Below are 12,883 nucleotides of genomic sequence, written 5' to 3' on the forward strand. Positions count from 1 at the left end.
AAACAAGCCATGCTCAAAGCTGCTTTAGCTCAATATGCCATTACACAGAGATATTTATGCACAGTAAGGCTGGTGCCCATTTGATTAAACAGCCTGCCTGCTCCCTCCAGAAGATATAAGAGGTACAATTAGTTCAGTTGACAGTATCAACAATGCCCTTGAGGTCCTGTGTTCCTCACAGCTAATGAAGAGGCACTGCTGGCTGTCAGCATGTGCAGGGGGAGGCATTCATCTTTGTGGCAGCACCAATTAAATCCACCGACGTCACACCAGAAGGAGACAGGAATTCAGCACAGGGACCAAGTCAAAGCAGCTGACTGGTTTAACACTTCATTTTGGGGTTTTATATCATGGAGAAAAGGGAATCGATTTGTGCTAGCCATGCTGTTGGTGAAGGGAATACAGAGCATCCGGACAACAGCAAAGGTAGAGAGAGTGCCTCCATGCTTGGGTGTGTGCGCATGCGTACTATGGGAAGATGTTTTTTGCAGCACTGCAGGAAAACTCTTAATACACAATTTTCTGCTAAAGTAAAGAGAAGGGAATGTGCTTAGTGCATTGCATTCCTAACAGTCTGTTAAGCCTTCAAGGAAAGCTGCTTGCTATATGCGTGGGTGTGTTCTCACCTTGGACCTGGCAATTACTTCTGCCCCTTATTTCTCACAAGGCTACAACCTTACAGAAAACAAACAGTTCTACTTCAAAACAACAGAGTTCAAAACCTTCTGAAACATTTCCATCCCCAAGACATCATGTTGAGTTATACCAGTCACAGTCAAATATGTCAGCTAATCACCTGCCCTGTTTGGTGCCTCACTGCAGAGTCCAACCTTTCCCATCCCATGGAAGTCCTGCTGTCCTACGACTTCTAGGACTGCAAAGTATTGCTATCAGAAGATAGGAACATTGAAATAGAAGCTACAGTAAGTCTCTGGTGTTCAATCTGTTGAGGTACGTGGGAGCACTGCAAAGAAAATTGCTCGTTTAGCCAAAAAAGATTTACCTCTAATTCCTGTTTTGCCTTAGTTGTGTCCCTTGGGGAAAAAATGCAAGTGAACTTACCAAATGCACACTCTCTAGGCCTTCATGGACCCTTAATTAAAAAAGCTGTCAATCCGTAGGTGACAAGAATTATCACCTACTGTGGCCTTCCCATTTCAGATCTTTGAGAGCTCATGGTGAAAGTCTCAAGGGCTTAATCTGCTAAGCACTGTGTATCAACAGGGAACTGGAGAGTTTTTAGTAACTTTACAACAAACTGGCAGCCATTTATGTTCTCAAACCTCCCAACACACTTGTGGAGGCTAAAGGGCCTGTTTACCAACAGTGAAATCAGTGTGACATTCACATATGCAAAACAGATCCCTCCTGACTCTCAGCCATGGGTACAAAGACCTAAGCAAATCTAAGGTGACTTAAATATAAGATAGCTATCCTGCAGAAGTGAAATAACATTGTCCTTTGGAACTAAAAAATTCATTAAGCTTTGAGGACTGAAAGTGTATTGCAGCACTAGAAGCAAAATATGTAAAGGAAGCTTAAAAGAAACCCCTCAAACCTACCTCATGCTCCTTACCAGAACAGTTAATCTGCAGGAAACTTCATTTGCCATATGGTATGCAATTAAAGACATAAAGAAATCAAGAAAAAGACCTGTGGAGCCCTCTTTTTTTTTTTTCTGACTAATGAGCAAATAATTCTAACAATTTCAAAGTTCTGGGAATTAATATTTCACTCCCTTGCAGAGATTCTCTAAAAAAGCCATGGGCTTTTGGGAAATGCTCTGTAGTCAAAGACTTCACAAATGCATAAAGTCAGCCTAGAAACCTGATGAAATACCGCTCGCTGTTCTAAGAAAGCACAGAGTGAGAATTTCATGCCAGAAAAAAATGAGATTCAACCATGCTGTGAAGAGCAACAACTAAAGTCCTCCAAAATAATATAAAAATACTTTGCAGAGCATTCTCCACAACAGCATTGGGGAGCACTTTCGTAACACTTATTTCTAAAACCTGCTACAGACTTCTGAATTACCTGAAAATAATTTGTACAAGAAAAGCTGTGATGCAAAAGCAGCTAAATGTTTGAACAGAATCATAGAAGTGAAGACTGCCAGAGTATCAAAAACAAGTGCCACAACAGGGCTGTACATGACAGAGCAATGAAACTGCTTTTGTTTCACATCCTCTCCAGCTGAAGTATTTGGGAAGGTAGCTTAGGTATTTTAACTACATGTCATCCTGTCCTTTTACTTTAAGGAGCAGAAGTAAGCCGCCTCACTGCAGCAATCCGTTTGGCCTCTTTTCAATTAGTACCGTGCAAGAGGAACGAACGCTTCTGTTGCACAGCATGACTGAGAAACAGCTCTCTGAAAAGATGTATGTGCAGAGCTCATCTAAACAAGAATAAAAATGGTGCTATTTTCCTCAGCAATGTGTTTGGGCTTGTTATTTTGACTACAGCTCTCAGGTCTGACAAACTGACCTTAAACAAACAAAAGTGTTCAGCGCTGAAGGTAATCCCTGCCTTCCGCAGTCTCCACCATCCATGACCCTTTCAAGAAAGATCTTGTGCTCCCTGATGGGACGAGAGATAGACCAGGAGCCATACACACAAGAAATCAGCAGACATGCAAGTGCAGAAAAAGTAAGTTCCCTGAAATATTACTGTTATTTTCCTAACAGCGTCAATAACCCCTAAGAATGAAACAGTGCCTTGTGCTGCAGACACATAACCTGGGGCTGCACTGGGAATACTTTTAGAGGAATGAACAGACTTTGGTAGCAGCACTACCGAAGTACAAATTCACCCACACAGATGCACATGCTGGACTGTGATACTTTGCCAATGGTGAAAAATACAGTACATGTACACAAATTTTACAAGCAAGGTGGCAGAGCCCTGGAAGAGGCTGCCCAGGGAGGTGGTGGAGTCTCCTTCTCTGGAGACATTCCAAACCCGCCTGGACACGTTCCTGTGCAACCTGCTCTGGGTGGACCTGCTTTGGCAGGGGGGTTGGACTAGATGATCTCCAGAGGTCCCTTCCAACCCCTACTATTTTGTGATTCCGTGAAAAGATTCCACAAGGAATATCAAAGATCAACATTTGGAAATGTATGTTTTAGTTTAAATAGTACTAATTAATATTAACACTCGTACAACTGAACAAATCATCAGAGAAATCTTTGGGGTATTTTCCCAAAAGGAAGTATTCCAAGTAGAGTCCCCCTCCAGGGGAACTCATGCCTTAGAGCACACAAACAGACCGCATGCTAGCAAACATGGTCATGTCAGTAAGCTTGCCTTCAGTGCTGTTTACTTCGAGTTCTGGGAGCTCCTACAAGGATCCGGGTACCCCTGGGAAAGCCCCAGGCTCCTACTACAAGGCTTTCCATACTGCCCTCACTTGAAATGCCTTCAGGCAGCAACCCTTGGAAAGTCCAGGGGACTCCAATAAAAAACAACACTTGAGCCTTGTGTTAAAAAGACTGGAAAGGTCTGAGCTTCCCACATCTCTGTGCTCCGCTCCTCCTGGTGCAAACAGGGCGCAGCAACTCAACTCAAGCAGGAATCAAGTTCCGCACCTGCAAACCACCACACAGAAACTACGGTGCTTTGACGTGCCTCTGTTCTGCACCTCCACACCTACTGGTGACACCTGGTTAACTGAGACACAGCTAGGTCACCCAGTTCGATTCTGTGTGAACACAAATGCCTTTCCCCATTCCACCCGCATACCAAGATAAAAACCTCAGGTTTCCTTTAGAAAGGAACAAATACACAGAGTGAGATTTTATCTTCTAAATAAAACTAGTAATAATCAGCAAAGAAAACACAATCACTTGAACAAACCTAATCATACAACTTTGCTATATGTTTATGTATGCTATATGTGTTTCCCATTAAAAAGGTATTTATTTAAACCCTCTTCTAGTCCCTGTTGAGTATGAAACATTCCTCCGAGTGTGAGAGAAGCTGTTAATAACCACAGGCATCACTAATCACCTCCTTGTCACACTGACTCCAGTACAGAAAACTCCTGCAGAGAAGTATGGCGTGGGCCTTGTGCTGTACAGAAGACAGTTTCACTCCTGTGAATTAACTTCATCAGCACAGCAAAAGAAAAAAAAGGAACAATTTTAAGTATTAAACCACGTCAGGACTTAAGGAATGAACAGAATGTTTTCAAAATGCAAATTAAAGGCATCTGTATTTTAATTACAGCATCAAAACTACAAGATGCTTGTCTCCACACACATTTCTTTCATTCATCTTCAGAGATGGCTGTGTACAGAGAACTAGTTTCATAGTATAAACCTACTCCCACATACATTCTCAAAATAATTTGCATGTATTACCAATAAACAAACACACACACAAGTTTTCAGGCTGCCCACAGACATCATAGACAAAAAGAGGACTTGTCACTATTGCCCTCGGGATTATGACTAAAATTACTTCAACTTTTAATACACGGAAAACAGAATCCAAGAGCGGCGTGAGCTTCAGCACCATACATTTAACACAACATTCATTTAAGCTGACAAAATAAAAAAAAACCCTGCAAGTAGATCCTGTTGCTATGTAGCTGTTTTCTCATATGAAAGCTAACAAAGGCTAAACAGAACTCTATTACACTCAACGAGCTCAGTTTTGTTGCTGTCAGCCTATAAAACTGAGTTTTATACTGAGTCACTAAGAGGATGCAGATGACAAACAGCTCCATTACAAATGGCTGACAATGCTTGCCTTGAAAAGCAACAGCGACACAATGACGGTGGCAAAGCTCACTTCGTCTTTGCTTGACATACAGCTGACAACACTTCTACAAGCACTGTGATGCCTGCACAGTTAGTCTGGGTCTCAATTTTTATTTCATCCCCCAAAGACAAGTGCTGTGGCATGAAATGTCCTATCTGATTTCCCAAAAACTCTTTTTTGGTCACGAATCCCTAGCATGATATCTCACCAGGAAAATTACTCCAGTATGAAGTGACTATAGCTACATGCTTGTTAGCCAGGGGGAGAAAATAAATATATTGGTGCTATCCTAAACACGTTCAAAACCCCATACTCAGAATTTAGAACAAGCGCACAAAACAAAAAAATGTACCTGATTCTCAGAGAGGCTCCAGATAAGGAGGTAGCCCAAAAACTAATTGCAAATTACTTTTTAACTTGACTGCATAGAAAGATGGCATAGCATATATTTTGGGAAATCATCAGAGCAATTATGCTCTCCCATCAGCATTGCCCATCAGTTCAGCAGCTGGCACTCCCGTTGTCAGCAATGCTGCCCAAGGCTTTTTAACTTGGGCATGAAGGATGACCCTGGGCTGAAGCTTGGCACATAAGGGCTCAGGCTGGAAGAAAATCAAGTGAGAGGTGGCAACACTTTGAAAACCAGCAATAAACAGTCAAGTTATGGGAGCAGAAGCAACATAGATGGTGGTTGAGACTTAACAGTGTACTGGTAACTCAAAACCAGGGTGAAATATTGCATTTTCTGGAGGCTTCCTACAACTTGGGCAACAGCCAAGTACTGTGGTAAAAGCATTCAAATAGCAGCAAAGTATGGTATGACCTCCAAAGGTGCTGTACATATCCCACAGGCATCAGCGGTGTTTGGGATCATAGAAAATGAGTGATCTCTGAGGAAGATGCTTGAACATGGATAGAAGGGCCTGCCTTCAAAACATAAATGTTTGTTCAAGCCTTATTCCATTAACATTTCCTACTACCCTGCTATCAGCCAAATTTCCTCCTGTAAATTACAAACTGTACCTAATGGACCTTTCTGCAGCTCAGCTAGGGCAGGTCCTATGCAAGCAGTGACGCTCTGGTGCCATACAGCTGCCTGCACGGTTGCATGGGAAGGGGGACAATCATTTCCCTAGTCCCGCTGGCCACACTGTCAGCCTTCTTGGCCACCCGGGCACACTTCTGGCTCATGTTCAGCCAGCTGTCCACCAACACCCCCAGGTCCCTTTCTGCCAGGTGGCTCTCCAGCCACTCTGCCCCAAGCCTGCAGCGTTGCATGGGGTTGGTGTGACCCAAGTGCAGGACCCGGCACTTGGCCTTGTTGAATCTGTATTTACAACTCTTTGGGCCCAGCTCTCCAGCCAGTTTTTTACCCAGTGAAGAGTACACCCACCCAGGCCATGAGCAGCCAGTTTCTCCAGGAGAATGCTGTGGGAAATGGTGTCAAAGGCTTTACTAAAGTCCTGGTAGACAACATCCACAGCCTTTCCCTCATCCACTAAAGGCATCACCTTGTCATAGAAGGAGATCAGGTTAGTCAAGCAGGACCTGCTCTTCATAAAATCCTGCTGACTGGGTCTTATCACCTGTTTGTCCTGTACGTGCTGTGTGATGGCACTCAAGATGATCTGCTCCATAACCTTCCCCAGCGCCAAGGTCAGGCCCGTAGTTCCCTGGATCTTCCTTCTGGCCTTTCTTGTAGACAGGCATCACATTCGCTAACCTCCCAGTCAACTGGGACCTCCCTGTTAGCCAGGACTGCTGATAAATGGTTGAAAGCGGACTGGTGTACCGTTGGGTGGCGGACTGGTGTACCGTTGGGTGGCGGACTGGTGTACCGTTGGGGTGGATCCCATCTGGGTGCATAGACTGTGTACGTCTAAGTGGCATAGCAGGTCGCTAACCATTTCCCCTTCGATTATGGGGACTTCTTTATGCTCTCTGTCCCTGTCTTCCAGCTCAGGGGGGCTGGGTACCCCAAGAACAATTGGTCTTATTATTAAAGTACCTCAGCCTTTCCCTCATCCTTTGTCAGTGTTTCCCCCTGCATCCAATAAAGGATGGAAATTCTCCTTAGCCCTCCCCTTTTGTTGTGAATGTATTTATAGAAACATTTTTTATTGTCTTTTACTGCAGTAGCCAGATTAAGTTCTAACTGGGCTTTGGCCCTTCTAATGGTCTCCCTGCATAACCTCACGACATCCTTGTAGTCCTCCCGAATGCCTGCCTTCTTCCAAAGGTCACAAACTCTCTGTTTTGTCCTGAGTTCCAGCCAAAGCTCTCTGTTCAGCCAGGCCAGTGGTCTTCACCACCGGCTCATTTTTTGGCACACAGCCTGCTCCCACACCTTTAAGATTACCTTCTTGAAGAATGTCCAGCCCTCCTGGACCCGTTTGCTCTTCAGGAATGCCTCCCAAGGGACTCTGTCAACCAGGCCCCTAAGCAGGCCAAAGTCTGCCCTCCGGAAGTCCAAGGTAGCAAAGAAAAGGCTAGTAAATCACTTAAGCAATACTTGCTGTCAGGAGTAATACTCAGTTGACAGGGTAATGTTCTTGAAACAAATCTACCCCCAGTAAAAAAAAAAACAACCACTCAATCAAAAAAGCACAACTAAAAACAAGTTTAGGGTTCCAAATCAGCAAATCTTGCTGTTGTTACAATCTGTTTATCCACCCACAGTGACCAGGGAGCATTCTGAAGTGATGGCACTGATGTCATTAAGCCCATGCGCTATACTGATAAGCTGTTGATTCTAAATCACAGATTCTTTTATTACTATAGGACACACTACTTCATAGCGTCCAATATAATCTAAAATAATTACCAAATACACTTGTACTGTCACTATGCCACTCAGCGGTGCAGCCCCTTGCCGTGAACAACCATTCTTTACATTGCCAAATAAAAAACCACATCCTTTTCCTACACTGCCTGGAGGTGAATGAAAACAACGATGAATGGAAGTATTAATAAATTATCCGTTTTTTTTTCCTTAAATTGAATCATTAATCACCTTCAGCTTCTGTTCTGGCAGAACAGATGTGGCCATTTGTCACTGAGAACAAAACTGCAAAGACTTCTTATATGGAGTAGAATATCCTACCTGGAATGACTTCAAAAAGGAACTTTCCTGGATTTTCTTCATTGCCAGGATGCTCAATTACTCTGTTGCCAGGCAGAAAGATGGTACCCTAAAAAAAAAACCAAAACAACAAACACGGGATTAAAACTCTACCATGCTTCTGATACACTAAAACGTCTTCTTTTTGGACTGGGTTATACACGAATTTGTGGTGTTGGGCCTGGGCAGATGACCTCCAAAGTGAGACTGAGGAGGGTTTATCTCAAAAGCCAACATCACAGATCCCCATCATTAACTGAGGCATTCAATAATGGCTTTAGGGTTTTTCATCTCTTGGGGTTTTGACACCATGCAGATTTTTGTGCTAATCACATGTACTAATTCCACAGCGCTGAACAGAAAACTTGAGACTAAAAGAAAGGGTTAGTTTGCCCCTGTCAGTGAAATGCTATGAAGTTGCCTATGTGAGGCAGATGAACTTACTGGCTAGGCTTCCTGGCTAAAGCCAAAGGGTTTGCGGAAAGAAGAGTAACCTCAGTTTGTGGGGTGCACACCCAGTCCCTGCTCTGTGCCCTTTTGCCGTAGCATCCCAGGGAAGCAGTACTGAGAAGACATCCCACTTCCACCCACTGCCAGCACCAGTAGACCAGCACGCCGCAAAGCCACAGCAGGCAGAGAGAGAGACCTGTTCAAAGATGCATTTGCTACAGGCAGAGAGGTGGCAGATAATCTCTGTGACGGGCACTGAACACCTTTATCACAACTTTACTACCTTGAGAAGGCAGGTGGGGAATTTTGCCTGTGCGTATTTGGTAACACTGGTTACCAAAACCAATGCCTGCAAACCTCAGAACATTTCTGGGGCTGCCAGTGTGAAGGCATAACTTCCTCCTCCCTCCCTCTTTGCACTGCTGTCACTTGGGATGGACAGGCCACCCCTTTTCCCTGAGAGCTCTTTTTCATTCTCAGCTATTACAGTACACTATTTCCTCCACAGTTAGCAGGCAGTCCTTAATGAAATTACGCTGGGATGGCTGTCCAGGGGTAAAATTTCAGAGCGGTATCCTAGGAATTGTATTAGGTACAAGCTCTCTATCACTCTTAATGGGAGATAATATTTACTTACTGATATTCTCCAATTACTGCATAACAGGGCCCCTGTCTCCAAAGCGAGCAACTTCTATAACTTACATGGCTTACATATAGAATATCTCAAGTCGGAAGGGCCCCACTAAGGATCCCTGAGGCCAACGTGGAGCACCATTTTCCATAGTGGCTTCACCAAATACTGCTTCTAAATATCTGCCAGACCCCTCATCTGAACAGCAGTAAAGATACCCCTGTACAGGAAAAACATCAATTCTGATAGACAGCATTTGTTGCTACAGCCTGTATCCCCCATTAGAAGCAGAAGCATTTACAATTATTGTGAAGGCAAGACAAGAAGAATGCTATAGTCTTCGCACAAAGGAGACCTTACACATCGACAGGAAGAAGTCATCTGAAGAAACAGATAACAAATGTTTCACAAAAATCATTATTTGTACCAGGTGATGTGAAGACTGAGCTCTACGCCAACGTGTCCGTTTATTGCTGTCTGCCAGCAGGTACAGTGTGTCACAGGAAGCCAAAGTGCACAGATATTTTATCAGATCATACAAAATCACCTCCAATAAACACCGTGATACTTTTTACTGAAAACAGATGAAACAGAACAGTATTCTGCTGAGGTGTATTTTCAGAAAGCATTAGCAGTTATGGGCCACTTTCCCCACTCACTGCACATACGGAGGCAATACAAGCATTAAGTGCCTTGGTCCAATAGCTCTGCTAGAAATTATTTTTCTTTGTTTCTGCTACAAGCAGCAACTGTTAATGTTGTCACACAGCAAAGTCTTCTGTGACATACCTGATTAGGCAAGAATAGTATCATAAACAAAAAAGATTCTACGAAGAGGAAAAGATGTCACAAAATGGCTCAACTTCTCATATAACAACTGGAGAAAAAACAGAAAATATATGGAATATGTTCTTCTGATAATTATGGCAGACCAGGAGTAAAAATCTCTAAAAAAAGATTTTTAACAACATGTATTTTATGTCACATGTAGTAGGCCATTAACACTGGTATAATTTTCTTACCCAGTTTAACTTTCAGCTTGAGCTGGTTTTACCTAAAAAAAGCTCCACCCAGCGCACAGGACGAGCAGACCAGAGTCTTCACTGAGTCAGGTTGATGGTTGGACTAGATGATCTTAAAGGTCCCTTCCAACCTAGACAATTTATGATTCTATGATTCTATGATTCATGTTGGAGCAGATTTCACTGGCTCAGGAGCTTGTGCCAGTGAAGATATACAACATATTTAAGCTAATTATATGTCTTGCTATTCAATTATAAAAAAATACAAAATTAAGGAGACCTAGCCTACAGCATTGTAAACTGAAATCAATTTATGAGACAGTAATTGAAAACTGCATTCAACATTGCTGTCACCTCATTAGCAATAGACATGCTGCAGTCTAATTACAATGCGATGATTTCAGATTCTTTGATGTAAAACCCTTTTTGTATTTACTTTACAGTGAGCTGTCTTAATGACAGATTTTTGAGAACATAAGAACAAAACAGTCATAATATTTATAAGCTTATAACCTTAATTTCATAGATGAAACCTATTTCAGACTAAAACGTGAAGCCTAAAGCCACACATGATAGTGAAGTTAATATGAAGGGAATCCAGACAGCAACACCGTACAGAATATTGCTGTGGTTTAAAAAAGAAAACATGTCCTCTAATGGCAATCTTATTTTACTGTCTATTTTCAGAACCGTTATTGGAAACATCAGTGCATGTGAGATACTTAAAAATATACTTGTATGTAAGTTTTCTTAAATAAGAAACTAGCTTTGTTTGTGCAACATGCACCTGGGTGCCCCAGACCAGCGGGGGAAAGCCTAAGAGGGATTGCAGCTGTTTCACTTCCCATTCCGTCTGCTTTCACGTCCACCACACTTCCCCTTCTGGGAGCTCTGTAGTTATCTACATAACTGTACCGAGGCTATCCGGAGTGTCCCTTTGTTTAGTTTCTCAGCGGCTACTAGTGTGTTTCACAGGAGCAGGCTAACACCCAGGGACCACATTTGTACTGTAACAAAACTCCTGTGGCCCCTTATGTGGCACAGCCCTGGCTGCTGGGTATTTCGTACGAGCAGGGGGGGACCCCAGGCCCCACGTCACTGTCAGCCCCCTTGCTCAGTTGTCTTACAAAGGCCTGCAGTGACAGGACGAGGGGCAATGGTTTTAAGTTGGAGAAGGGGAGATTTAGATTGGATATTAGGAAAAAGTTCTTTACCATGAGGGTGGTGGAACACTGGAACAGGTTGCCCAGGGAGGTGGTTGAGGCCCCTTCCCTTGAGATATTCAATGTGAAGCTCGACGAGGCCCTGGGCAACCTGGTCTAGTTGGGGGTGTCCCTGCTGACTGCGGGGAGGTCGGACTAGATGACCTTTGGAGGTCCCTTCCGGCCTGGACCAATCTGTGAATCTATGAATCTTTGCGGGCCCTTAAGGTGCAACATCTGGCCCATCCTTACAGCTTGGATAATCCAAAGAGTATCAGAGAGTTGCGAAGGTTCAACAAACTAAAGCTCTGGTTTTCCCCTTGAGTCTCTAATTTCAGGGGGAAAATCAGAGAAAACCAACTATGTAGTCTAAAACAGCTAACAAGTAATTTGCACATAAAAGATGAAGGTGTTTTCCAGAGGAAATAGATGTTTTGACTTGGGTATCAGTGCATGTAAATGTTCCATAATTAGAAAACTTCACATTGCTTCATATCAAACTCTACAAATCACTCAAGACTGTTTAAAAAAAATCTCAACACTAGACTACAGATTGGACCAGATTAATATCCTGCTTTCAAAAAAAGAAAGAAAAAAACCATGGCGCAAGCAGGGAACAAGACATACAGTCTACAGAAATACAGAAAAACAGAAGTGGGAATAAAACATGGCCCTGATCCAAGTCCCTCCCCGCTCCCGTTGCCATTCTCTTTGCACTCTGTGCCTCCGCCAGGCCAGCAGCTTTGTGCAGAGCTCCTGCTGCGATAAACCCGGGTTGTTTTTCCATTTCCAGCAATTCTGTCCTTACCAGGGCAGTTCTGTTTCTCTAGCTGAGCACCAAGTTTGACTCATAGGAGAAGTCTGGGTTGCTCAAGAAGCATTAGCCTTTTCCCTAACCAAGTATCAAGCCCACTTTTAAAGAAGTGTCTCACATACATGGCTTTTACCAAAGTACAGTATTGCTTCAAACCAAAGATAACCTAAATAGCAAAGCGATGTTTTTTGTTAAAATTACAAATCTGCAAATACAAAGCCTTTAACTGAAGAAAAATTACTACTCAGTTACAAAATGCCTGATAAAATACTGCAGTGCAGCAACAATGACACAGATCTGCTTTAGATTACAGTCACAGCGTTACAGTCCTGCTCAAAGGGATGTTTTATCCCACACGGGTCCCCTGCGACACTTTCAGCACCATTCGCAGATGAAGTTCATGAGGAAGCATGGAAGAGGAGACAGGATGGCCACCACACAAGTGTTTCATGGCAAACATCTAAAAGATGGTATTTCTGTTTTGCGCACTCTATATAACACGCTGACAGTGAAGCAACCCTGTGCCTCTTTCTCTCTCTTTTTCATTACTCTTCCCCAGGTTTACTTACCCCAGCCTTGTCTGAACTTCATTTTCTGAAGTTGTGTTCAAGAGATACCAGGTTTTCCCCAAGAAAGCTTATGATAGAAGCAATTCCCATGCCTTTAAGATGCTGATTGGCAACTAGGAAGACAAATACATGATTTTCAATACCTCTGGATGGATTTTACTCAAAAAGCATGTAGACACTTGAAGAAATTAACTGCTTTCTTGCCATAATAATGTCTTCAGCATTTATTCTAATACAGTTCCCCAAGGCTCAACTGGTCTATTTGCTTGCTCATAGTTTGTCCTGCCACCCCTTTAAAAAGTTACTTCAGAAG

General features: G+C 43.1%; 1 protein-coding gene across 4 annotated transcripts in view; it reads right to left on the reverse strand.

Moving 5' to 3' along the window:
- ARHGAP24 (Rho GTPase activating protein 24) overlaps positions 1-12,883 on the reverse strand; it is a 199,338-nt gene that overhangs the window by 145,416 nt on the left and 41,039 nt on the right. For all 4 annotated transcript variants that reach the window (XM_074154414.1, XM_074154418.1, XM_074154417.1 and 1 more), the window contains exon 2: positions 7,865-7,952. In XM_074154414.1, coding sequence (XP_074010515.1) covers positions 7,865-7,952 — 88 coding nt within the window. The remainder of the gene's footprint in view (positions 1-7,864; positions 7,953-12,883) is intronic.

This window comes from Numenius arquata, chromosome 10, assembly GCF_964106895.1.
Source record: "Numenius arquata chromosome 10, bNumArq3.hap1.1, whole genome shotgun sequence".
NCBI lineage: Eukaryota > Metazoa > Chordata > Aves > Charadriiformes > Scolopacidae > Numenius > Numenius arquata.